We start from the raw sequence: 27,803 nt of genomic DNA on the forward strand, positions 1-27,803 counted from the left end.
AGTGAGGGGAATTATTTTTCTATTACTTCATATCAAATGTTACATTGACCCTTCATGTCAAGTTTTATTGATCTAAAAGTAGTCAAGGGAACAGAATGTAAATATAGCAGGAGGCTTTGAAGCAACAGTTAAATGTCACAAAGTGCTATTGTAAACAAAAGGCGCTGGATGTACCTTGGACCATTCATTATTTAGAAGCGGTTTGCCATTTCCATACTGAACAACCGATCTACAACAGATCTACAGTAAGTAGTGCATTTCTTATTAAAGAAACTCTTTTACAAACTGTCTGAATTGAAAGTGAAATGTGAGAATCCAGCTCAGATTTTGAATGTGTTTTCTTGAATGTTATGATGCAATGATGTTTTAATTCAGGTAAGCCTCGCTCACGAGAAACAATTAGCCGGCTATTGAAAAAGGAACAAGTCGCATGTGGACATAATGGAACAACCTGCACCAGCTAATATTCCAGCACAACCAGTCAATCCAGGAACCTATTTGGAGCAGTCTCAGGACAGACATCATTGGGACCACCCTCCAGATTACCCAGATCCAGGGTACACATCCCAGAGTTACACGCATCAGGGACACCTACCAAATGAACCACATCAAGTCTTCACAGGGCTTCCTGCCACATCTCTGGATGATGCACCCCCAGAATATCAAAATGAATTTGCCAATGAAACAGAGAAGAACTTTTCAGACACAGTCATAAGGAGAGGTAAGTCAGTCTCTTCTATCCTGATGAATAAGCAATGCCTAGTGTTGCTAAGGCGTCATGAGGCAATGTGATCTTGCGTTAAAATTTTAATTGTGAATCTATAAAATCATCCAAAAACCACAAACTTTGTAGTTATTATGTTTTTAAAAGTTTTAAAGATGCAGTATGGAAACAGGCTCGTCGGTCCACCAAATCCACGCTGCCCATCAATCACCTGTTCACACTAGTTCTATGTTATCCCACTTTATCCCACTCCTACACATTGGGGGAAATTTACAAAGGTCAATTAACCTACAAACCCGCATGTCTTTGGGATGTGGGAGGAAACGGGAACAGCTGGAAGGAACCCACGTGGTCACAGGGAGCAGCACCAGAGGTCAGGATCAAGCCCACGACTCTGGCACTGTGAGGCAGCAGCTGAACAAGCTACACCACCGTGCTGCCACTGTGTTTGTAATTCACTTGTACATAGAAACTTAAATGCATCTTAAAATTAGTTTAGTTTAGTTTATGATCACGTGTACCCAAGGTACAGTGAAAAGCTTTTGGTGCGTGCTAACCAGTCAGCGGAAAGACAATACATGATTACAATCAAGCCATCCACAGTGTACAGATACACGATAAAGGGAATAAAGTGAATAACATTTAGTGCAAGATAAAGTCAAGTAAAGTTCGATCAAAGATAGTCCAAGGGTTTCCAATGAGGTACTGTAGATCGTAGTTTAGGAATGCTCCTTAGTTGTTGGTAGGATGATTCAGTTGCCTGACAGCAACTGATAATTCCATGTGTAGTGTAAGGATGGTTACATTGATTGTTTATCAGATTGAATTAGTCTAAATGTTAACACACATTAAGACATCTCAAATGTGAGCAATCAGTACGAAGCCCAAACTTAGCAAATGTTTTTAATTTCTTTAGTTTACAGAATGTCTTCTGTGACATTTTCCATTAATTGACAGGAAAATGTTACTGATGATGATTCAAATGATTAGAATGGCATAATGATCGCAACAAAAAATTAAATTGGAAATTAAATCTTTGTAAAGTTTTTTTAGCTCTAGTCTTGTGTGCAAGGATGAAATGAACCCCATCGACTCAGGCACCCTTAGTATATATACTGGCCAGGCCATTAATACCATATCTGACTCAACAATATCAATTTGTGGACTCCATGGGATAGTCTTTTTATTATTTCAGTATCAAGCCTCAGGGTAAAGATAATCTTGGGTTCATTTTCCTACCAATTAATTGCTTGCTCAGATATTTTCTCCCTGAATATCATATTTAATGCTTGAGGAAGGTTTTGTCATAGATTTTTGCAGAGAGGGGTTGATATCTGGGACACGCTACTGGAGGAGTGATTGATTACATATAAAATGTATTTGGACAGACACTTAAATAGGCAAGGTGTTTTTTTTGAGGGGGGGGGGGTTTAATTTATATTTTTATTAGAAGCAGTGTACAAAAGTATAAACCGCGGCATAAGACATAATACATTTATTGTATAGCTTCCATTTTAATTTTAGCAAAGATGAAATAGAAAAAGTGAGAAACATCAAGAAAGAAAGGAAGTGAAAGAGAAAGTGAATGTGTAAGAATAGAACCCCTAAACTATCAAATGAGTGTAATCAAAGAGTGAGTAAGTAAAAGCTAAAAAAAATTAAAAGACAAAAACGAAAAATTAGGGGAAAAACCCCAAAAAGTGTTGATATACCTGCTTCATTTCTCACCTCACCCATCACCCAGTCCGTAAATCGGTTTAATTCTGAAGTTGTGTTGCACCATACTATCCTTGTAATGAATCAATGAAAGGAGACCATATCTTTGAAAATTGCTCTGATTTTCTTGCTAAGACAAGTCTCATATCTTCAAGATGTAGCGTCTCATACATGTTTGTAATCCACATTTTAAGAGTTGGGGAGATGTATTTTTCCAAAATTTAATATAGGTTTTTTTGCCATTATCAGGCCATAATTAAGGAAATGTCTATGAAATATTGATAGCTCAGAGCAGGCTCCTGCTGTTCCAAAAATAATCAGTTCTGTATGAGGGTCCAGTTTTGGTTTTAATAATTTTGAGAACATTTCAAAGATTCCTTTCCAAAAGTTATGGAGTATTATGCAAGAGGCAAAGGAGTAGGGTTATAGTTGCTTCAAGGTGTTATGATATGTGTATTGTGCAGAGCAATCTTGTCAGGGAGCAAGCTGTCGTCATGCACTGGCAGAAATTACAAGACTTGGTGTTCTCAGGCCAGCGAGGAACGATTCAAAGTTATCACCTGCTTCTTGCTGTCTCTTGTTGAAGAGGTATCGCTCATACATCTCATTCTTCTCGCCAATGGCGTAGATCTCGAACATGCGAATGATCTCGGCCAGTTCTCGGCTCTCTTCGTCGTTGGGGAATACAAAACTGTCGTAAATCCCCAATCCTGACGGCCAATTGTATGAAGAAACTATGCCGTCTGGTATGCTGGAGCTTGCCTGTCTAGCTGTGCGACCATGCTGCATTTTGCCCACATCCGACGCCATGTTTTCCAACCCTCAATCACTCTGCTGTTGATGGTCAATGTGGTCGGTGGTCGTATACTGCTCACGGGAGGCGGACCGGGAAGTGTGCTGTGGAGTGCTACCGGTGGCAGGCTGCGTAGGCCGCTGGTCGCCCGTCTCCTCGTCCGCACTCGACTCAGCTTGCTGCTGAACGGCCGTCTGCCCCACCCTTCGGGTAGCCATGTTGTTTTCCGGTAGGTTTAACACATTCTTCGCTTTAAATGCTGCTCACTCACCTATCCTACTGCGCTTGACAATTTCGCTAGTCCTTAGCTGCTAACTGTTCCAGCCGGGACCTTCAGGTTGCGGCAGAAAAACAATTATTTTAGGTACCACCGCTGCCACCATGTTCAAAGACAAGCTTTTCCAAAAAGTAACTCCTGCGCATGCATGGAACCCCTGCGCATGCATGGAACCCCCACGCATGCATGGACTTTATTAAGTTGTTAAACGCACATTAAACATATCATAACACAAGGAACTGAAGGCTATGGATGGGATTAGTGTAGGTGGGCTAATAAATTAGTATGCACGTGGTGAGCCTGATTCTATGCTGTATGACTGTACAACTCTATGAACTTTAGGGTCTGTGGTAACGGTTTGAGGTAAGTTATGAGGTTAAGGAGGTGTGTGGATGATGACAAGTAGAGGAGCAAAGAATTTTGGGTGATTTTAAAGCTCAATAAGTTTACCAAAATGGGAAGGGGTGGAATCCTATGCTGGCTGGTGGTAAGAGTTTAATATTCAAGGGATGGGAAACTGGTACCCAGTAACAGTCATCAGGAACAGTTGTTTGATGGATCAGCAGGAGATGCTGAAGGTGGAAGACTTAAAGTGATCTGTAGTTCGTGGAGGATGGGGGCTTGGTGGCTTTCAATGAGTGTTGGAATAGTTGATAGTTTGAATGTGACACAGGCATGTTTGAAGGTTTCAGAGGCTGGTGGACCTAGATTGGAACCAAAGCAGATGTTAGAGAAGGAAAAGGAAGTTTCCTTGTAAAGGAGGAAGTGCAGTTGGAGAATCAGCTGAGTGTTGAATGAAGCAGCAAGATTCAATCAGCTCAGATGTGGGGACAGGTCATGAGATGTGGGGAGGGATGGAACAGATTTTATCAATTCATTCCTTATGATAATGCCTGATGTAAAAATTCCATCAGCACAAAATTCCAGAGACAACAGCAGAGGGTCAGGAGCAGAAGTTATTAATGAAGAAGGTCTTGGTATTTTTATGTTAGATTTGGAAAGATCACCAAGAAAAACTGAGGAAAATTTCTGGAAAAGGGTCTTGTGGACAGATGAGATGAAGAGTAACTTATATCAGAGTGATGGCAAGAACAAAGTATGGAGGGGAGAAGAAACTGCCCAAGATTCAAAGCATACCACCTCATCTGTGAAACATGGTGGTGGGGGTGTTATGGCCTGGGCATGTATTGCTACTGAAGGTACTGGCTCACTTATCTTCATTGATGATACAACTGCTGATGGTAGTAGCATAATGAATTCTGGAGTGTATAGACACATCCTTTTGGAAAGATCACCAAGAAAAACTGAGGAAAATTATTGGAAAAGATAATGCGTCAGCTATAGTTTACTTTAGTTTATTGTCACGTGTACAGAGGTACAGTGAAAAACATGTGTTTGGAGAATGGAGAAGGATTGATGAGAGAGAAGTTATAATCTCGGGTGGCTCTAAACACCTCACAAAATCAAAAATATTTTGAAAGAGTTTTTACTCCTCCTGAAACAAAACTAATAAATATTATCATTTATTTTTTCCACAGCTTTCGTTAGAAAAGTGTTTCTCATTTTAATGGTTCAATTGTTAATCACCATAGCAATAATCTGCACTTTTCTTTATTGGTGAGTATCTTTCTTACTTACAAAGGTGTTCACATGAGACATAATACTGCATTGTAACCTGTACCGTATTAAACTGGAAGAAATTTGTTGTTCAAATTTGATACGGCGTTCCTCAATTTTGATTACCCCGAAAGGCCTCTTTTTCATCAACTGTCTGATTATGAAAGTGACTTGAAATGAATGGCGATAGTTAAATAGTCTTCCATGAAACATTGTAGAAATTTTGTTCCAGGATCTATGTGGGCTCATCATGCTTCTACTTAAGATTCAACAGCATTACTATCAATGAATCTCTCACCGTCAATAGACTAAGTGTCACAATTAATCAGAAACCTAATTGGGCCAGACACAAAAATGCTATGGATACAAGAAGACGTTAATCATGAATGAGTCTGAGTTCCTAATCTGAGGAAAGACATTCTTGCCATAGAGGGAGTACAGAGAAGGTTCATCAGACTGATTCCTGGGATGTCAGGACTTTCATATGAAGAAAGACTGGATGGACTCGGCTTGTACTCGCTAGAATTTAGAAGATTGAGGGGGAATCTTATAGAAACTTACAAAATTCTTAAGGGGTTGGACAGGCTAGATGCAGGAAGATTGTTCCCAATGTCGGGGAAATCCAGAACAAGGGGTCACAGTTTAAGGATAAGGGGGAAATCTTTTAGGACCGAGATGAAAAAATCATTTTTCACACAGAGAGTGGTGAATCTCTGGAATTCTCTGCCACAGAAGGTAGTTGAGGCCAGTTCATTGGCTATATTTAAGAGAGAGTTAGATGTGGCCCTTGTGGCTAAAGGTATCAGGGGGAATGGAGACAAGGCAGGTACAGGATACTGAGTTGGATGATCAGCCATGATCATATTGAATGGCGGTGCAGGCTCGAAGGGCCGAATGGCCTACTCCTACACCTATTTTCAATGTTTCTATGAGTCTGCAAAATATCATGAGTTGAGTAGACCCAAGCGCAGAGAAAACATGAGAATCAGGAGTAAGATTTCATTAGAATCCTGATAAACAGTCTATGCCATCCTCAGTAGTCAGCAGCAGGATCATGGTCAGTACACACAAAGAGCCTTTACCTGTGCTGTACTGCTTATTGTTCCATATAAGGTGATAATTGATAGGAGCAGAATTAGGCCATCAAGTCTACTCTGCCATTCAATCATGGCTGATCTATCTCTCCCTCCTAACCCCATTCTCCTGCCTTCTCCCCATAACCCCTGACATCCACTAATCAAGAATTTATCTACAGTATCTTTGCCTTAAAAATATCCATTTACTTGGTCTCCAACGCCTTCTGTGGCATATAGATCTATATTCTTAGTATTCATTCATTCAAAAGAAAATCATCTCATACATATTTTTCTCATATTTCCTTGTGGCTAAGCGCACTTGACCCATCGAGTCTCTGCTGGCTCAAAAGGTCATCCCTTTATTCTGTTTCCCTGTTATTTGATTCTCTCATGCATACTCATAGACACCCCACTGAATCTCCTATCACCTGCCTACCTTGGAGGCAATTTGCAGTAACCAATTTATCTTATCTTGACACTTCAACCTCAGACAACCACAATCGTCACTGAGGCTAATGGATTCATAGATCTTAGACTGTAACAGCAGAGAATCCGAGAGCTAATTCCCAAAGGGTAAACAAGTATACCGTATGCTTTATGTACCACCTTATCATTAAGGGCACTATAAATATACACCACTAAATCCTTCTGTAAGTCAATGCCCCTAAAGGTCCTGCCATTTCCTCTTACATTTGATCTTCTAAAGTGTGACATCACACTTTTCTGGACTAAACTTCAACTACCCATATTTCTAATTGTTCTATATCCTGCTGAATCCATTGACAGCCTTCATCACCATACACAACCCTGCCACATGAAATTAATACATATTTGACAATGTGGAACTTTATCTTGGACAAGCCACCAAGGCAGCACTAATAATGCATTTTTCAGAGTTAACAAACATTGATGTAGAAACAGAAGGTCTTTGTTTGATACCAGTGTATAAATTAAAAACAGACAGAGTAATATAATAGATTAAGTTAGATTACAATGTGTAATGTCTATGATTGTTTAGCCTGAATGATGTTGAGTAATGCCAGCCATAGAACTGGAGGTCCAACTGTGGAAATCATGAAGAGATTCCCCAGTGAAGAGCATCTGTCTTACATCTCGCCCTCTTTAAGTATACTTTATATTTGTTTTCTTTTGACTGGCATTGTAATAGATTCTTCATTTCTATAAATGCATTTTCTGTCATAGATGCATCCTCCTCTGTACATTATAGCAAGACCTTTCTACATTGATTGGACACATAACAATTGGACAATTGCAACCAAAAAATTCAGAAAGATATAAATCTAAACAAAGGATGGAAGGAATGCTGTATTAACATATCTGTAATTTTCCAAAAAGTTATCCCAGTTCTATTGATTAATAACAAGTGTTAGAAAAATTAACTCCTCTTTGTTTCTGATAAAGTCCCCACTAGAAAGCATTAGCTTTTGTTTTGTTTGGTCGTTCACCTGCTCCCCTGTTTTTCAGGTACTTGCGAAGAAATCTCTCACAAATAATGCACGACAGAGTATTGTTCCCCTTAGCAAACAGTAATTGTGGCTCTTTTTTTATTTTCTAGGGAAGCCCTGAATGTGTGGGTAACCAAAACTTATTGGTTAACATATGCCTTGATGTAAGTATGATTTACGAAGCTTATTTACTTGCCTACTGCTTATGTTCAGTATCTTTATGGTGTCTCTCTTTCTCTTCCAGTCCTGCCATCTTCATTTTAATTATTATCTTGTCATGCTGTGATGGTGCACGACGGAAATCTCCATGGAACTTTGTGCTTCTTTTATTATTTGTAAGTTATTAAATCAAAGAGTTACTCAAAATATTTAAGTTGTTGCCATTTCTTTGTAGTCTGTTCTTAATTCAATTTGTTAACACTATTGTTAGGCATTTGAGTCAGATACTGTAGATGCCCAGCCAACTCCAATCATTGGAAACAGTTCCTTGGGAAATTCAAGGTTGAGTTCATCACTTTTATGGACATCTGATCAAATTCATATGGATTGCAGATGAAACTAGTTTGCACCATCGCGTAATAGTAGATGCAGAATTGAGGGAAATTATTTACAAAAGGCACATTTGTAGTTATCAAATGTATCAGATTTCCCACTTTATTAGCACCATCCTGTTTCATATTTCACGAGAGATATTTTGAGTGATGTATTTGAATCTGCCTTCATCTCCAGCCATGGGGAGAACAGTCTCATCCTCTTCCTTATTGCCATCTTTCCTCTCACAAAACTGCATTTTCAAATTTACCTTAAGCGAAATCCTTTTTTTTTTTAATCCTTTTCACCTACAGACTATCCTGGAAGGTTTGATGTTAGGAGCAGTTTCCGTGTAAGTCTATATTTTGCTTGAAACACCTTCTGTATTTAATAAAGGCTTGGAGGTCATTCCAACTTGAAACATTTAAATTATAACTCTTGTCTCTACTGCTCCTTAGTTCCTTTGGTGCTGATGCGGTGATGTGGGCTGTGGGTGCTACTGCGTTTGTGTCGTTAGGACTGACAATATTTGCCTTGCAATCCAAGGTACAGTTTACAACCCTTGCCGGATTCTTTGTTGGGCTCAGTTGCTCTTTGCTGAAATCTGAATGGTTATGTTTGTTTTGTTTCCAGTGGGATTTGACCAAGGGACGTGGAATTTTGCTCGTGCTCCTACTGGTGTTATTATCATTTGGAATTCTGTGTGCCATAATACAATCATATGTAAGTCCAAGTGTTAAAACTACTGTTTCTATTACTTATATAGGATGTGGGGCTGCTGCAAGCCCAGCATTTATTGTCTGAACCCGATTGCTCTTGAGAAGGCAGCTGTCAGCCATAATAAAATGGCTGCAGTCTATTCATACTTGAATTACACACATAAGCTTTGTATTTAGAAACATAGAAACATTGAAAATAGGTGCAGGAGTAGGCCATTCGGCCCTTCGAGCCTGCACCGCCATTCAATATGATCATGGCTGATCATTCAACTCAGTATCCTGTACCTGCCTTCTCTCCATACCCCCTGATCCCTTTAGCCACAAGGGCCACATCTAACTCCCTCTAAAATATAGCCAATGAACTGGCCTCAACTACCTTCTGTGGCAGAGAATTCCAGAGATTCACCACTCTCTGTGTGAAAAATGTTTTTCTCATCTCGGTCCTAAAAGATTTCCCCCTTATCCTTAAATATTTGATAATTTCCTTTAGAAAGATAAGACAAATGTGGTTTTATTTTGGCTCACCTTAACTACTGTTTATGTCTAAGAGGAATTTAGACATCTTGATCGAGGATTGCATTTTCCTTTTGGTCGATGCTAAGGTGACGTTATTTGGTTATGTTATCAGGTTAGGGACCAATATTCATATTCATGGAATCACGCTAGCCAATCATGATCGACCAGCAGCTACATAGAACAGTGCAGTGCAGGAACATGCCCTTCAGCCCATTATGTCCATGCTGAACATGATGCCAAGTTAAACAAATCTCCTCTATCAGAATGTAATCCATATCCCTTCATTTTCTGCAATATTCATGTACTTCCCATAAGCCTGCAAATGCCACTATCGTATCTGCCTCCACCACCACTCCTGGCAGTGAGTTCCATTTTATAAATACTTGCCCCGCACCATTGTACCTACTTTTCAATATGCTTGCCCAATTAGACTTTAAATTCCTTTGCAATATTTTAAAACAATTAACTTTCCCTTATTCAGCTTAAAATTATGTTTTTATCTCTGCCTTTTTTCCATTCTGCCCTACATTTGGTTCAGGCTTTCGCCACTTGATCAGGCCAAATATTTTGGCAACACATGGAGTTTTGGAACAAATTATCTCCAAAATGCCACAATAAAAAATTAGAATAAAACCAACAAGGATAATGAAAAATATTGTTAAAAAATATACAGAGAGGCTTGCCAACCACGTAACTGTAGAGGAATTTTATGATAACCACTGCAATTGAAAATTTGTAAAAGTTAGACTTTTAAATAATGTAGATCGCAGCACAAAATTTAATCAGGAAAGAAAAGAAAAAACTGGAGCATACCGGTTCAAAATGGATGAACCTGATCCTAATCAGCAAGTTAAAGAGTAACTTTTGCTAAGTCACTCTACAAACACAATAGTACTGCCAACCAAAAGCACGTCAGGAGATTGGGCAGACTGGTATCTAGAGGCCGCGTGTGTCGGAAGGAACTGCAGATGCTGGTTTAATCCAAAGTAGACACAAAATGCTGGAGTATTATCGAATAATTCACTGACGTCTATTACAAACCCACTGACTCCCACAACTATCTCGACTTTACTCCTTCCCACCTTGCTTCTTGCAAAGACTCTGTTCCCTTCTCCCAATTCCTCTGTCTACGCCGGATCTGCGCGCCCAAGATGAGATGTTCCATACAAGGACATCCGAGATATCCTCATTCTTTAGGGAATGGGGGTTCCCATCTCCCATCATAGATGAGGCCCTCACTCGTGTCTCCTCGGTACCCCGCAGCTCCGCCCTTGCTCCCCCTCCCCCTAGTCACAATGGGGACAGAGTCCCCCCAGTCCTTACCTTCCACCCCATCAACCGTCGCATACATAATCCTCTGATATTTTTGCCACCTCCAACAGGATCCCCACGAGTCACATCTTCCCATTTCCACCCCTTTTTGCCTTCCGCAGAGACTGTTCCCTCCACATTTCCCTGGTCAACTCATCCTTCCGACCCACACCACCCCCTCCCCCAGTACCTTCCCCTGCAACTGCAGGAGATGCAACAGTTATCTCTATACCTCCTCCCTCAACTCTGTCCAGGGACCCCGACAGTCCTTTCAGGTTAGGCAGAGGTTCATTTGCACCTCCTCCAACCTCATCTACTGTATCTGTTGTTCAAGATGTGGACTCTTATGCATCGGTGAGACAATGTCGACTGGGCGATCGTTTCGCTGATCACCTTCACTAAGCCCACCTGAACCTACCTGATCTCCCAGTTGCCAAACACTTTAATTCCCCTTCCCATCTTTCTGTTCTACGTCACCTTCATTGTCAGAGTGAGGCTAATTGCAAATTGGAGGGACAGCATCTCATATTTCGATTGGGCAGCTTACAACCCAGTGGTTTAAATATTGATTTCTCTAACTTCAAGTAACCCCTGCAATGCTTCTCTCCCCATCCCACCTCCACCCAAGTCACACCAGGTTCTCGTTCTCACCTAGCAAACAGCTAACTATGGCCTTTTCCCTTTATCATCGTTTTTGCATATCTTTCATTCATCTTTCTATATCTCTGTCCATCACTGTCTATATCTCTCATTTCCTTTTCTCCAAACTAGTCTGAAGAAAGGTCTCGACCCAAAACGTCACCCATTCCTTCTCTCCAGAGATGCTGCCTGTCCCACTGAGTTACTCCAGCATTTTGGTATCTAGGGCCCTGCAGATTTTTTACATCTATTGAAAATTAGTGGAGCCTGTTGCTCTCTGCAAACAGATATCCATTATGCATTCAGTGGTGCAAAGCTCTGGGCTGGAATGGCAAAGCTGCAAAGATAGCCATTAGAAGGCACTCCCACTCTCCCCTCTGTGTAAACCTACGAGCAAAGAAAAGGTGTAAATATTGTATGAATTGTAATTGTTTTGTTTTTCTTACAGTGGCTCCAAATAGTTTATGCCTCCTTAGGAACATTGATTTTTTCTGTTGTAAGTATATTTACATCTTTGTCTTTTCAGTTTACAAGAGTTTTGCAGTTTTCCATGCAACTGTGTAATACAAATCTGGTTAAGGACCAGCTTCACTCAGGAAAATATCTCCAATTCTGTTAAGTGAATGCTGTAGATAAGACATGGGATTGTAAACGCGGCTGACTTAACCTTCTTTCCGTCGATCATATTTCGTACCAACCTCTGGATGTCAGTTTTGTATTTTTCAAAGATCCAATTTGCTTCCTTATGGTTTTCATCTAAATTCATCTCTGCAGTCAGTCTCAATGCAAGGTCATTGATCTGAAATGTTGGCTCTATTTCCCTCTCTGCTGCGTAACCTCCTGGATATTTCCAACATTTTTGCTGCAGTGCAGAATTCCGGCATCTGCAACATTTTACTTTAGGGTTGGGAACTTATTTTTCCTACTTTCTTTTGGGATTGCTTACTAAAGAAACATAATCTTAAATTATCTTAATTTGCAAAATGAACTTGAAATATCTTTATATGATTTGCAGTATCATTTTTAGAGCCATAGAGTCATGCAGCACGGAAACAGGCCCTTTGGCCCAGCTGCCCATGCTGACCAAGTGGCCCCATCTACACTGGTCCCAACTGCCCGCTTATGGAATATATCCCTCTAAACACTTTCCTATCCACGTACCTGTACAAATGTCTTTTAAATGTTGTTATAGTTTCTGCCTCAACTATCTCCACTGGCAGCTCATTCCATACATCCACCACCTATTGTGTGAAAATGTTACCCTTCAGGTTTCTATTAAATCTTTCCCCCCTCACCTTAAACCTATATCCTCTGGTTCTTAATTCCCCTACTCTGCGCAAGAGACTCTGTGCGTCTACCCGATCTATTCCTTTATAAGATCATCCTTCATCCTCCTGCACTCCAAGGAATAGAGTCCTAGCCTACTCAACCTCTCCCAATAGCACAGGCCCTCGAATCCCGGCAACATCTTCGTAAAGCTTCTCTGTTCTTCTCCGTCAATGTTCTTGCACATTTATTGCTTTTGTAGTTTCAATGAACAGGATCTGTCCACATTTGTTGAATTGATTCAACTGCTATCCACCCCCTCCCCCCCCCCCCCAGGCATAACCTGAAGTTTATTTACTTCTTCTTTGATTGGAGAAGTCCCTGTCCCCTTTTGTCACCTTCCTCCACCTCTTTGAATGACCCCTCATTAAATAACTCCTCCTCAGTTGCCCCCTACCCGTTCACTTCCTTCATATGAGTTGAGTAGTTACTTGCATGAGCCCAAGCTCTGTCTGTCTTTCTGTGGAACTGTTTCCGTTTCAGTCCCACTCAAGTTCCCCCTCTCACCTCTTGTTGATGACCATCCTGCTGTTAACTTGAATTAGAGAAGTTCACCACTTTGGGTGCAAACTTCTACCACCACGTGTACATCTCTGACTCTTCTCTCTTCAGAGAGTCATAGAGTGATACAGTGTGGAAACAGGCCCTTCGTCCCAACTTGCCCACAGTGGGCAACATGTCCCAGATACACTAGTCCCGCCTGCCTGCGCTTGGTCCATATCCCTCCAAACCTGTCCTATCCATGTACCTGTCTAACTGTTTCTTAAACGTTGGGTTAGTCCCAGCATCAATGACCTCATCTGGCAGCTTGTTACATACACCCACCACCCTTTGTGTGAACAAGCTACCCCTCAAATTCCTATTAAACCTTTTCCCCTTCACCTTGAACCTATGTCCTCTGATCCACGATTCCTCTACTCTGGGCAAGAGACTGTGCATCTACCTGATCTATTTCTCTCATGATTTTATACACCTCTATAAGATCACCCATCCTCCTGCGCTCCAAGGAATAGAGTCCCAGCCTACTCAACCTCTCCCTCACACCCTCTGGTCCTGGCAACATCCTCGTAAATCTTTTCTGAACCCTTTCAAGCTTGACAATATCTTTCCTATAACATGGTGCCCCGAACTGAACACAATATTTTAAATGCGGTCTCACCAACATCTTACACAACTGCAACATAACATCCCAACTTCTACACTCAATACTCTGACTGATGAAGGCCAATGTGCCAAAAGCCTTTTTGATCAACTTATCTACCTGCGACTTGTCCTTCAAGGAACCATGCACCTGCACTCCTAGATCCCTCTGCTCTATCTTGGTTAATGAAAAGGATGTGCCTTTCTATAAATAACTGATGGGTTTATGCTCACTGGACAAATCTGTTTTTATATCATGGAATACTAAAAACCATATGATGATTTGATATTAATATCCTTTTTCTACACCTGACCAGTTTAAACATTGCTGCCTGTGATATCAATAGCCTGTTCACCATTGAAGTGAATATTAATATTACTAGTAAGTACAAGGCACCACGACACCAGTCTCCTGTTATTTAATTTGATCTGACACGCTTTTAACTCATCTCTCATCTATTGAAGAGGCTTGAAAATTGTTATGCTTTAAATATAGAATATAGGTCCTACTATCTCCTCTGTTTTATATATGAAAGGCTGTTTGTTGTACAGTCTGAGCAAGTCTTTTATGCCTGGTTCATGTAAGGGCAGTACAAAATGGAGCTAATGGAACTCTTTGTCAAAAAGTACCAAGTGTCAACTTGGTCTAACCAACTCGAGAGATCCCATGTTACCTATCCTCCCAGCAGCAAAATGTTCATCAGCTTAATCATTCAGTTTACCTTTTAGTGAAGAAGTTGTTTCAAATTTGCAAGCGCATTTAAGCAATTCTTTATAATTTAGTGAAACCCCTACATTTTATGGGTTTCATTCAGAGTAATAGAAGAACTGTCTCAATAAATGCGGGACTTCCGGTGGCGCCATGCTCTGCTAGCAGTCGCAAATTTTCTAGCTCCGCTGAAAAAATCGCGTTTTTACGCGTTAAAATCGGGTCTGGAGGTCGGGACCATTTTTAAAAACTTACCGGAGCCCCGGGTCGCTGTGCTGATGACGTCATCAGTAAGCGCCGTGAATTTAACGGAGGGAAAGGCATATTAAATGAAAAACACGTCTCCAGGTCAGAGCCCACAGAGGAGAGTTACAAAACAGCTGCTGAAGACTCAGGAACATCAAGAAACTGCAAAACTGACCTCTGGATGGGTCTCTGGAATGGCTACACGATCTAAGACTGAGACGGCCACAAAAGAGAAAACCGAAATGGAGGAGATAAAGAACTCGGTAAGAGATTTAAAAAATGTTTTAAAAAATGACATTGCAGCTGGAAACTTAAACTTGATGGAAAACATGTAATCCATTAATGCCGGTAATGAAAAAATTCTTGCGGGCATTGGTGCTCTGCAAAAAAGAGTTGAGGATGTGCACGAAGAACTAACGGGGAAAATTAATAAGGTGGAGGAAGAGTCCACAAAGAAGTTTGAGGCTGTGCATGAAACTGTTTCCGCAAATGTAACTGCAGTGAAAGATATGGAAGTTGTTGTGGAAGAGATGGCCGGAGATATGCAGGCGATGAAGTTAGAATTAGACAGCCTCAAGAGCCAACTTACAAAAGTCTCTGATAAATGTGTCGACCTAGAAGCTCGCTCAAGACGTCAAAATATACGAATACGTGGAGTAAAAGAGGGAGCTGAGGGGGACAATGCCTGTGAGTTCACTGCCAATCTAATCAAACACGTACTCAAGCTACCTGAGGCACCTGTAATTGAAGTAGCACATCGACTACCCAGATTTAAACCAAGATCTCAAGGAGACCAAGCCTATCCACGACAGATCATAGTCATACTTCGGGATATCTCAACAGTGGAAGAGCTGATGAAAAAAATTAAACACGGAGAGAAGATGATGTACAGAAATGATTCTATTAAACTCCTACGGGACTACCCTTACGAGATTGTGCAAAAGAGAAGAAAGTTCTCACAGACAAGAGAAGCTCTTTACGGTGTCAAGGATGTCATATGCGGAGTGTTTTATCCGGCCAGGATGCGTATCACTTTCAAGGGAGTTTCAAAAACATTCACTAATTCGGTAGAATCTCTTAAATATGCTCAAGAAATCGTGGCCAGGGCAGGAACAAAAGAAGATTAATCACGCCACCAAGACGTTATGAACAAACTAATTTGCTTATTCCCCCAACGAGAATATTAGATGAAAAGTGAAATAACACCAATCTTTAAAAATTATTAAACGCAACAGATTTTCCACGAGACGTGTCTAGACATTATTATCTCCCCTCGAACATTGTGGAATCTAACTCAAGGACACTCTGTGTTCAAACGAGGAAAAACTGATAAACATGGGAGTGATGATCTGCTGAGCTGTAAGTGGAAAACATTACAAGGCTTACATAGTTTTACAAAATATAGTGGATTAATAATAATTAATAACTAACACTACTAATATAGAAACAGTAATGGAAACTGATAAAAATGCGTTGCCTGCTATATAACGCAGACAACACTGTAATCACATGTGTTCCGCAGCCCGAGTGGGGAGGGGAGGGGAGGAGACTCGGGCACCTGGCATAATTCCAGGAGCCTGACTCTGGTTAACCCTTTCAGCGAACAGCTCACTATTAACAAAGCTAAAACCAATTACAAATAGTTAATAGATAAAGAGTGAGGAATATATGTAATTGAATATATGATTAGATTTGATAAGTCGGAATTAAACATATATATATACTGCAACTGGGTGGAATAGAACTGATTTGGAAATGGTACCAACCCCCTAGGTTTAGGGTAATAAAGGCAGCGGGGCTAACCTCATAATATCTACGCCGGAAGCTGTATCGATGTCGAATCCCACAGACGAGTGGGACACTCACTACGGTGTCGAAAACTCAGACACTGTAAAATTACTTGATCTATTTTTTTTTTTAATCACAATATGTCACATCTATGTGGTTTTTTTTCAAGGACAATCGCAGAGGGGAACTACCAAAGAAGTCTATAATATAAACGCCCCCCAAATAACCAGAGTCCTGAGGTATGGATGTACCGCAATAAATAAGGTCATTAAAATTGGTAAAAATGCATGACGACAATCAAAAGAAAATGGGAGGAATCACATTATGTAGTTGGAATATAAGGGGTATTAATGAACCTATTAAAAGGGGCAAGATACTAGCTCAGTTGAAATCATACAACACGGACATTTCGTTTCTACAAGAAACGCATCTTAAACATCAAGATTAGACGAGACTGAGGGCGAACTGGATAGGCCAAACATTTCACTCTTCATTCACTTCCAAATCTAGAGGTACTGCAATCATTATTCGTAAAGGAATTCCATTTAAATCAAAGAATATTATATCAGATAAGGAAGGGAGATACCTTATAGTATCAGGAGAGATCAATACTACGCCAATTACGTTGGTAAACATATATGCGGCCAATTTTGATAACCCTCAATTTTTCAACAAAATTCTGAATATAATTGCAGAATCTAATGATCAAAATGTTATAATTGGACGAGACTTTAACTGTGTTTTAGACCCTTATCTAGATAAATCGATGCAAAATCAAAAAGGTAATATGAAATCTAAAACCAGTGAACTCTTACATACATATATGGAAAACACAAATATAGCAGACGTTTGGAGGATTGCAAACCCGACGGGAAGGGATTATTCGTTTTATTCAATGGTATACAAAACATACTCACGTATAGACTATTTCCTAGTGGATACAAAATTAATTCCGCATACTATGAACCCTAAATACCACATTAATGCGATCTCAGACCACTCTCCGTTAACTTTTGTTTTAAAATTAGAAGGAATGTCTATGAATAAATCGTTCTGGAGGTTTAACTCGCAAATTTTAAAAGACCCACAAGGGAGTATATATCTAAAAAAACAGATGGACCTATTTTTTGAGATAAATGATACACCAGATATATCCCCCACGCTATTATGGGAATCCTTTAAAGCATTTATTAGAGGAGTCATTATTTCATTTCAAGCTTTTCAAAATAAAAAGAATAAGAATGAACAAAGACATTTAGAAGAACAAATAAAACAATTAGATACAGATAATGCTAAAGATACAACTATGGATAAACATAATAAAATTCTACTATTGAAATTCAAGCTAAATAAATTATTGTCAGAGAAAGTTATAACACTATTTCAAATTACAAAACAAGAACACTTCGAATTCGGGGACAAACCCCACAAACTTCTAGCACGCCAATTGAAAAAACGGGAAAAAGAGAATGCAATACTAAAGATTAAATCAGATAGAGGGGAATTATTAACACTACCCAAGGATATCAATAAAAGATTTGCTCAATTTTACCAGAATCTATACACATCTAAAACGTCAATAGACAATAATAAAGTTTCAGAATTTCTGGAAAATTGTAACCTCCCACAATTAGAATTGAGGGAACAAGAGGAACTTGGAGCACAAATTACTTCTAAGGAGATAGAAGACAATAAACACACTAAAGAATGGAAAAACACCAGGACCAGACGGATTCAGTAATTAATTTTATAAAGCCTTTTACGACATAGTTACCCCACGATTACAGAAAATGTATACATATGCTTTTAAAGAGCAAAGCTTACCTGAAACATTAGCAGAATCAACTATCACATTAATACTTAAAAAAGATAAAAATATAGAAGAACCAGGATCATATAGAGCTATTGCTTTGTTAAATACGGATCAAAAAATAATAGCGAAAACACTAGCCAGAAGACTAAGCAGGTATGTTAGTAGACTAATAAATGAGGATCAAACAGGATTTATACCTAAGGGACCCTCATTCAATAATTTGAGATGCTTGCTTAACATAATGCACTCACATAAATCTCATGACCAAGAGTTATCTATCATCTCACTGGACGCAGAAAAAGCGTTTGATCAAGTAGAATGGGATTATATGATTAAAGTATTGCAAAAATTCCAATTGGGAGAGAACTTCATCGCATGGATAAAACTATTTTATAACAAACCTACGGCTAGAATACTAACTAATAATATACTATCCTCGAAATTTGAACTATCAAGGTGCAATAGACAAGGTTGTTCACTATCACCGCTGTTATTTGCTCGGGTAATTGAACCCCTTGCTGAAAAAATAAGAACACACCCGGATATTTATGGTTATAATACAAAATATTCAAATAACAAAATATCCTTATACGCCGATGATGTACTATTGTACATCACAAAACCACAAATTAGTATACCAAACATATTAAATTTAATTGAGGACTTTGGATCCTTCTCAGGATATAGAATAAATTGGAACAAAAGTGAAATTATGTCGATAAAACCAAAAGACTCAACACACCTCCGGAAATTCCCCTTTAAAATAGCCACAGAAAAATTCAAATATTTGGGAATTGAAATTACTAGAAACTACCATGATATGTTTAAAGCCAATTATAATCCCTTACTTAAGAAACTAAATAATTTGATTAAATTCTGGAAAACACTTCCGATGTCCCTAATAGGCAGAATAAACGCTATAAAAATGATCTTTTTACCACAAATCTTATACCTATTTCAATCAATACCTATATATCTCCCAAAATAGTTTTTCAAAAAATTGGACTCAGACATTACAAATTTTATATGGGATTATAAATCCCATAGAATACAAAGAGCACACCTTAATAAATGAAAAGAGTTGGGGGGTCTAGCGCTCCCCAATTTTATGTATTATAATTGGGCAGTAAATATTTAAAATATGATTCACCTGCTGGACAATTCTGCCCAGCAGGTGGACTGGATTGTAATGGAAAGAGAGGACTGCTCTCCGTGTAATATAGGAGCGATTATCCTCTCACCAATAAATCTGAATAACAAAAATTATAATAAAAATCCAATGATACATAGCACAATTAGAACATGGAAACAAATAAAACAGAATCTAAAATTAAGAAACCTATCTTTTAATAGTTAATAATCCATCGTTTAAACCATCAATTATAGACAAATCATTTATACAATGGGAAAGAATGGGAATCAAAACGCTCGAAGATCTGTATGAATTGGGAAAATTATTATCATTTCAACAATTACAACTGAAATATAATTTGAAAAATAATCAATATTTAAAATATCTTCAAATTCGCGATTATCTGAAAAAATATACAAAAGACTATCATAATATGCCTACCGACTTACTGGATGAAGCAATGAAGACAAAGGCGGAATCAGCTAATCTAATATCGTACCTATATAACATCATCTTAAACATAGAAATACCCACAACTGATGGAATTAGAAGAGACTGGGAACAAGAATTAGATATAAAAATTTCAAAAGAGAGCTGGGATAATCACTTATTACAGGTGCATAAATGTTCGATCAACGTACGACATACTCTCATCCAATTCAAAACATTACATAGACTATATTATTCAAAAACTAAAATAAATAAACTCTTCCCTAATGTCTCACCCATCTGTGATAAATGTCTGTGTCAAGAAGCTACCATAGCGCATTCTTTTGTTTTCTGTACAAAAATCCAAAAATTCTTGTATGAAATATTTGATATCTTTACAAAATTAATCAAAATAAACTGGTACCAAAACCAGAATGGATCATTTTTGGAATATCGGAAGGTAACCCTGAACTAAACGTGTTTCAGAAGAATTTACTCAATTACGGGCTAATAATGGGAAAAAAGCTCATAATTAAATTCTGGAAAAATGCGCCCACACCAACAATAAAAATGTGGATATCAAATATGTTTGAAACACTACATCTGGAAGAGATGAGACTCCTCTTAGCAGGCAAAGCAGACCAATTCCAAAAGACGTGGTCTACGTTTTTGGAACTATTACAAGCATGAGGTGCAATAGTAATTTAAAAAATAAATAAATGGTACCAGGATCTGACAACAACAAAAACAGACTTGGTTGGTAGTCCCCTTTCTGCGGAGTTTAATGTTATAATAGAGCGATTGTTTCTCCTTTCTTTTTCCTTCTTTTCTAGGGTCTACTTTCTTTCTTTACTTCCTTCTCTAACTTCTTTTCTCAGGGGCTTTCTTTTCTCAACACTCTCTTGCACCTTCACGACTCTTGCGCACTTTCCTTACTTCCTTTACTTCTATCTTTTTCTTAAAGCTCAAAAAATGAAGCGGTACAAAAAAATGTATTGAGACATATGTGTTGTGTATTATTGTGTTGTGTATAATTGAGTGAAATCCAGGTTAGCCGGGAAGTGGTGTTGGGTAAATTAAATGGATTAAAGGCCGATAAATCCCCAGGGCCAGATAGGCTGCATCCCAGAGTACTTAAGGAAGTAGCTCCAGAAATAGTGGATGCATTAGTAATAATCTTTCAAAACTCTTTAGATTCTGGAGTAGTTCCTGAGGATTGGCGGGTAGCAAACGTAACCCCACTTTTTAAGAAGGGAGGGAGAGAGAAAACGGGGAATTACAGACCAGTTAGTCTAACATCGGTAGTGGGGAAACTGCTAGAGTCAGTTATTAAAGATGGGATAGCAGCACATTTGGAAAGTGGTGAAATCATTGGACAAAGTCAGCATGGATTTACAAAAGGTAAATCATGTCTGACGAATCTTATAGAATTTTTCGAGGATGTAACTAGTAGCGTGGATAGGGGAGAACCAGTGGATGTGGTGTATCTGGACTTCCAGAAGGCTTTCGACAAGGTTCCACATAAGAGATTAGTTTACAAACTTAAAGCACACGGCATTGGGGGTTCAGTATTGATGTGGATAGAGAACTGGCTGGCAAACAGGAAGCAAAGAGTAGGAGTAAACGGGACCTTTTCACAATGGCAGGCAGTGACTAGTGGGGTACCGCAAGGCTCAGTGCTGGGACCCCAGCTATTTACAATATATATTAATGATCTGGATGAGGGAATTGAAGGCAATATCTCCAAGTTTGCGGATTACACTAAGCTGGGGGGCAGTGTTAGCTGTGAGGAGGATGCTAGGAGACTGCAAGGTGACTTGGATAGGCTGGGTGAGTGGGCAAATGTTTGGCAGATGCAGTATAATGTGGATAAATGTGAGGTTCTCCATTTTGGTGGCAAAAACAGGAAAGCAGACTATTATCTAAATGGTGGCCGACTAGGAAAAGGGGAGATGCAGCGAGACCTGGGTGTCATGGTACACCAGTCATTGAAAGTGGGCATGCAGGTGCAGCAGGCAGTGAAGAAAGCGAATGGTATGTTAGCTTTCATAGCAAAAGGATTTGAGTATAGGAGCAGGGAGGTTCTACTGCAGTTGTACAGGGTCTTGGTGAGACCACACCTGGAGTATTGCGTACAGTTTTGGTCTCCAAATCTGAGGAAGGACATTATTGCCATAGAGGGAGTGCAGAGAAGGTTCACCAGACTGATTCCTGGGATGTCAGGACTGTCTTATGAAGAAAGACTGGATAGACTTGGTTTATACTCTCTAGAATTTAGGAGATTGAGAGGGGATCTTATAGAAACTTACAAAATTCTTAAGGGGTTGGACAGGCTAGATGCAGGAAGATTGCTCCCGATGTTGGGGAAGTCCAGGACAAGGGGTCACAGCTTAAGGATAAGGGGGAAATCCTTTAAAACCGAGATGAGAAGAACTTTTTTCACACAGAGAGTGGTGAATCTCTGGAACTCCCTGCCACAGAGGGTAGTCGAGGCCAGTTCATTGGCTATATTTAAGAGGGAGTTAGATGTGGCCCTTGTGGCTAAGGGGATCAGAGGGTATGGAGAGAAGGCAGGTACGGGATACTGAGTTGGATGATCAGCCATGATCAGATTGAATGGCGGTACAGGCTCGAAAGGCCGAATGGCCTACTCCTGCACCTAATTTCTATGTTTCTATGTTTCTATGTAACTTACCGTACTTCTAATTTAAAAAAAAATATAAAAAAAAAAAAATGCAGTCTCACCAATGTATTTTACAACTGCAACATGACCTCTCAACTTCTATTCTCAATACTCTGACTGATGAAGGCTAATGTGCCAAAAGCCTTTTTGATCACCTTAGCTACCTGTGACTGGACCTTCGATGAACCATGCACCTGCACTCCTAGATCCCTCTGGTCTACAACACTCCCCAGAGGCCTACCATTCATTGTGTAGGTGCTGCCCTTGTTGGATGTCCTAAATGCAACACCTCACACTTCTCTGTATTAAATTCCATCAACCATTCCTCCGCCCAGCTGCCCAATCGATCCAGATCCTGCTGTAATTTTTCACAACCATCTTCACTATCTGCCAACCCACCCACATTTGTATCATCAGCAAACTTGCTAATCTTGCCCTGTATGTTTTCATCCAAATCATTGATGTAGATGACAAACAGTAACGGGTCCAGCACCGAACCCTGAGGCACACCACTAGTCACAGGCCACCAGTCCGAGAAGCAACCTTCCACTATCACCCTCTGCTTCCTTCCATGGAGCCAATTTGCTATCCATTCAGCTATCTCTCCTTGGATCCCATGCAATCTAACCTTCCAGAGCAGCCTACCAATTAGAGGATAGGTTAGTGATTAGTATCCACTACAACCCTATTAATTCCCACAAGTGTGACCTCAAGTCTTGAGTGACAAATAAATTAAATTTTCTGTCCACTTCCACTATTCTTAGCCTTTTACTGTGTTCCAAAGAAAAAATATATAGACTTATATTTTCAATTAAGCGCATTACAGCTGTTTAGATTCAAAGTTTTCAGTTAATTAATATTTCCAGCCTTTTCTGTTTTCTTTACAATTTCATTCACAATATTGTACAATGTTATTCACAATAGTTTCATAAGTTTGTAAGTTGTAGTAGCAGAATTAGACCATTCAGGCCATCATGTCTATTCCGCCATTCATCATGGCTGATCTATCGTTCCCTCTCAATCCCATTCAGTTCAGTTCTGTTCAGTTCAGTTTAGTTTATTGTCACATGCGTCGAAGTATAGTGAAAAACTTTTGTTGCGTCAGCAGAAAGACAATACATGATTACAATTGAGCCATGACACTGTATAGATACATGATAAGGGAATAACGTTTATGTCCCTCTATCAAGTCCCTCCACAGCTTCCTTTACTTCTAAGAGAGGAAGTCCCTGCCTTATCCAGTCTCTGCTCATAATTAAAATGTTGCATTCCAGATAGAATCCTGATGAATCTCCTCTGCGCCCTTCCCAGAACAATCACATTCTTATTATAATGTGGCCACCAGAACTTTACATATTACTCCAATTGTGGCAAAACCTATGTTTTGAAAAGTTATACCACAACCTTCCTACTCTTATATTCTATGCCCCAGCTAATGAAGGCAAAACATACATACACTTGCTCACCTACCTGTGCTGCCGCCTTCAGTGATGGTTTGCCTTGCACATTAAGGTTCCTCAGTACTTAACACTCATTTTCTATGTCCTATCCTTATTAGTCCTCCCAAATTGTTTCATCTTGCACTTATCATCTTTAAATTCCATCCACCATTAATATGTTCATTTTACCAAATGATACACATTATTTATTTGTCTACAAATGTCATCTGCAAACTAATCATATCTCTGACATTCACATCCAAATCTTTAATGTATAGAACAAACAGTCAGGATGCCAGCAGCAATCCCTGTGGTACACCAATGGTAACAGATTTCCAGTTTCAAAAATAGCCCTCTAACATCTACCTATTATATATTAACAAATCAGTTTTGAATCCCCTTTGCCAACTTCCCTTAGATTGAAGTCCATGTAAACCACAATAAAATGTACTGCTCTCACCAATATATTCAGCTACCTCTTCAACATTTCAATCAAATTGGTGTGACAGAAACTCCCTGAAGTGTAGAGTAATCCCGATCTCAATCCCAATCCCCGAACGTTTCCCAGCAACTTCCCTGCTACTAGACTCACTGACCTGTAATAACCTGGCTTATCTCTACTTTGAATAAAGTATCACATTTACTGTCCTCCAGTCATCCGGATCTTATCTGTGGCAGCGAAGATTTAAATGTCTGGCAGAGCCCCAGTAATGTCCCTTGCCTCCAATAGTTTCCTAGTATACATCTCATTATCAGGACCCGGGGAACCTTAAAGCCTCGTAACTCAGTTGCTTGTCCCACCCTTCTTTCAAACATACATCTCTGATAGTAAAAATATCATATTTCCATCATCAATGCCGACATTTATCTGCCTTACTAGATGGACTCCTTGCATTAAGCTAGATGCAATTTGATGCATTTCTCCCTTACTAGACCTTCCATCTATACTTGATTGCTTCTCATCCCAACTGTGTACGTACTCTATTCCCCAGCCAAATTAATTTCACCCAACCAATATGGTATGAGCAACCCTCCTTGCAAGGAAATTGGACATTCTGATTTAGTTGCAACCCCTCCATCTCATACTAGTCCTTGTGATCCAGAAATCTAACAAACCCTCTCTCCTATACCATCCTTTTAGCCACACATTCATTTGTCTTATCCTCCTATTCCTACACTCACTAGCTCATGGCACCAGAAGTAATCCAAAGTCTACAGTTTTAGAGGTACAGATCTTTAAACTGCAACTTAGCTCATGAAATTCATATTGCAGGACCTAATTCCCCATTTTAGTTTTGATGAGGACTATCTCTGGCTATTTATAGAAACATAGAAACATAGAAATTAGGTGCAGGAGTAGGCCATTCGGCCCTTCGAGCCTGCACCGCCATTCAATATGATCATGGCTGATCATCCAACTCAGTATCCCGTACCTGCCTTCTCTCCATACCCTCTGATCCCCTTAGCCACAAGGGCCACATCTAACTCCCTCTTAAATATAGCCAATGAACTGGCCTCGACTACCCTCTGTGGCAGGGAGTTCCAGAGATTCACCACTCTCTGTGTGAAAAAAGTTCTTCTCATCTCGGTTTTAAAGGATTTCCCCCTTATCCTTAAGCTGTGACCCCTTGTCCTGGACTTCCCCAACATCGGGAGCAATCTTCCTGCATCTAGCCTGTCCAACCCCTTGAGAATTTTGTAAGTTTCTATAAGATCCCCTCTCAATCTCCTAAATTCTAGAGAGTATAAACCAAGTCTATCCAGTCTTTCTTCATAAGACAGTCCTGACATCCCAGGAATCAGTCTGGTGAACCTTCTCTGCACTCCCTCTATGGCAATAATGTCCTTCCTCAGATTTGGAGACCAAAACTGTACGCCTTTAGAATGTTCTGCATGCTACAGAACTCCATGCTGGAGTTGAATCCAGATAAGTGTGAGGTGTTGCATTTTGGAAAGCTAAACTAGGGCAGGACCTTCACAGTGAATGGTAGGGCTCTGGGGGGTGTTGTAGAACAGAAGGACCTAGGAGTTCAAGTACCTAGATCCCTGAAAGTGGTGTCATAGGTTGACAAGGTGGTGAAGAAAGTGTTTGTCCCACTGGGCCTTCATAATTAGGATATTGAATATAGAAGTTTGGATAATATGATGCAGTTGTTGGCGAGGTTGTACTTGGGAATATTATGTTCGGTTTTGCTCACTCAGTTGTAGAAAAGATGCCATTCAGCTGGAAAAAATGCAGACATTATTTAGGATGTTACCAGTACTCAGGGTGGCAGCATTCTCGGGAGAGATTTGGCAGATTAGGACTTAATTCTTTGGAGCGCAGGAGACTAAAGGCTGATCTTATGGAGATGCATACAATCACGAGGAGTATAGATAATGTGAATGCACATAATCTTTTTCACAAGGTTGGGGAATCAAGAACTAAAGGGCAGGGGTTTATAGTGAGAGGGAAAACACTTAATGGGAACCTGACGGCCTACTTTTTCACACCGATGGTTGTATATGTATACATGGAGCAAGTTTATTTTGTGTTTCGTTTATTATCATGTGTACCGAGGTACAGTGAAAAGCTTTTGTCGTGTGCTAACCAGACAGCGAGCTGCCAGAGAAAGTGATGGAGGGAGGTACAATAACAACATTTAAACAATATTTGGACAGGTACATAGATGGGAAAGGTTTAGAAGGATATGGGTCAAACACTGGCAAATGGGACTAGTTTAGATAGGCATCTTGCATGTCACCCGATAAGTTGAGATGATAGGCCTGTTTCCATGCTGTATGACTGTATGACTATGAAGCAACTATAGAAACATAGAAAGTAGGTGCAGCTATCTATTGGCCTTACTATTGAATCCTCTATCAATATTGACCGAGGACTCTTGAACCTTCCCCCCCTAGTGCAGCCGAGCCATCTGGAGATCATGGCTCTGCCTGGATTTCTCAGAGATCTCATCATCCACAACGTTTTCCAATGCAGAGAATCAGGTTTGGAGTCAGAGGTTTCTCTGTGCATCATGCTGCCTTTGCTGGCTGTTGTGTTCCTTCAGTACAACATGGATTACATGTCAAAAGTACTTCCTTGGCTGCAAAGTCCTTCAGGTCACCTGTCTCTTACAACAATTGAAAAGGCATGGAGGGTTAATAAACTACAGAGGGTTACATGAAATTGAGCCCCTGATGATTTTGAAAAAATCCATAATTTTCAATATGTTGAAATGCTGATGTAATACTTTTTGTATTTCTTTTTTAGTACCTGGTGATTGACATACAATTAATGCTGGGAGGAAAGCACAGATACAGCCTTAACCCCGAGGAATACATTTTTGCTGCTCTGAACCTTTACCTCGACACTGTGAATCTCTTCTTGTTCATACTTCAACTTAGTCGTTAAGGAATAAAAATGAAGTACGCAGTCGGCTGTAACTATTCATTATTAATGTATTCTCATAGGTTAATTCGTTATGGGAGCAGTAGTAGACCATTTGGCCCATCGAGTCTACTCTGCCATTCAATCCTAACTGAAGATAGACCCGAAATGCTGGAATAACTCAGCGGGACAGGCAGTATCTCTGGAGAGAAGGAATGATTGATGTTTTGGGTCAAGACCCTTCTTCAGACCATTCAATCATGACCGATCAATCTTTTCCTCTCAACTCCATTCTCCTGCCTTCTCTCCATAACCCGACACCATTACCAATCAAGTGTCTGTC

At 39.8% G+C, this 27,803-nt stretch overlaps 1 protein-coding gene across 1 annotated transcript; it reads left to right on the forward strand.

Moving 5' to 3' along the window:
* Window positions 1–115: 115 nt before the first annotated feature.
* Window positions 116–27,503, forward strand: LOC116966217 (protein lifeguard 1-like). Its single transcript, XM_033012367.1, has 10 exons — window positions 116–245; window positions 376–721; window positions 5,049–5,127; window positions 7,780–7,833; window positions 7,914–8,004; window positions 8,515–8,552; window positions 8,659–8,746; window positions 8,834–8,923; window positions 11,834–11,881; window positions 27,344–27,503. The coding sequence occupies exons 2-10, from the start codon at window positions 442–444 to the stop codon at window positions 27,482–27,484; spliced, it is 909 nt and encodes a 302-aa protein (XP_032868258.1). The 5' UTR covers window positions 116–245; window positions 376–441; the 3' UTR covers window positions 27,485–27,503.
* Window positions 27,504–27,803: the final 300 nt, after the last annotated feature.

Source organism: Amblyraja radiata, chromosome 2 (genome assembly GCF_010909765.2).
Source record: "Amblyraja radiata isolate CabotCenter1 chromosome 2, sAmbRad1.1.pri, whole genome shotgun sequence".
Lineage (NCBI taxonomy): Eukaryota > Metazoa > Chordata > Chondrichthyes > Rajiformes > Rajidae > Amblyraja > Amblyraja radiata.

Excerpts from the sequence above, each read along its gene's own strand:
- LOC116966217 (XM_033012367.1), top strand. The coding sequence starts at position 442 with ATGGAACAACCTGCACCAGCTAATATTCCAGCACAACCAGTCAATCCA. Across the intron at positions 8,747-8,833 it reads TATTTGCCTTGCAATCCAAG|TGGGATTTGACCAAGGGACG; the intron begins GTACAGTTTACA and ends TTTTGTTTCCAG. Across the intron at positions 8,924-11,833 it reads GTGCCATAATACAATCATAT|TGGCTCCAAATAGTTTATGC; the intron begins GTAAGTCCAAGT and ends TTTTTCTTACAG.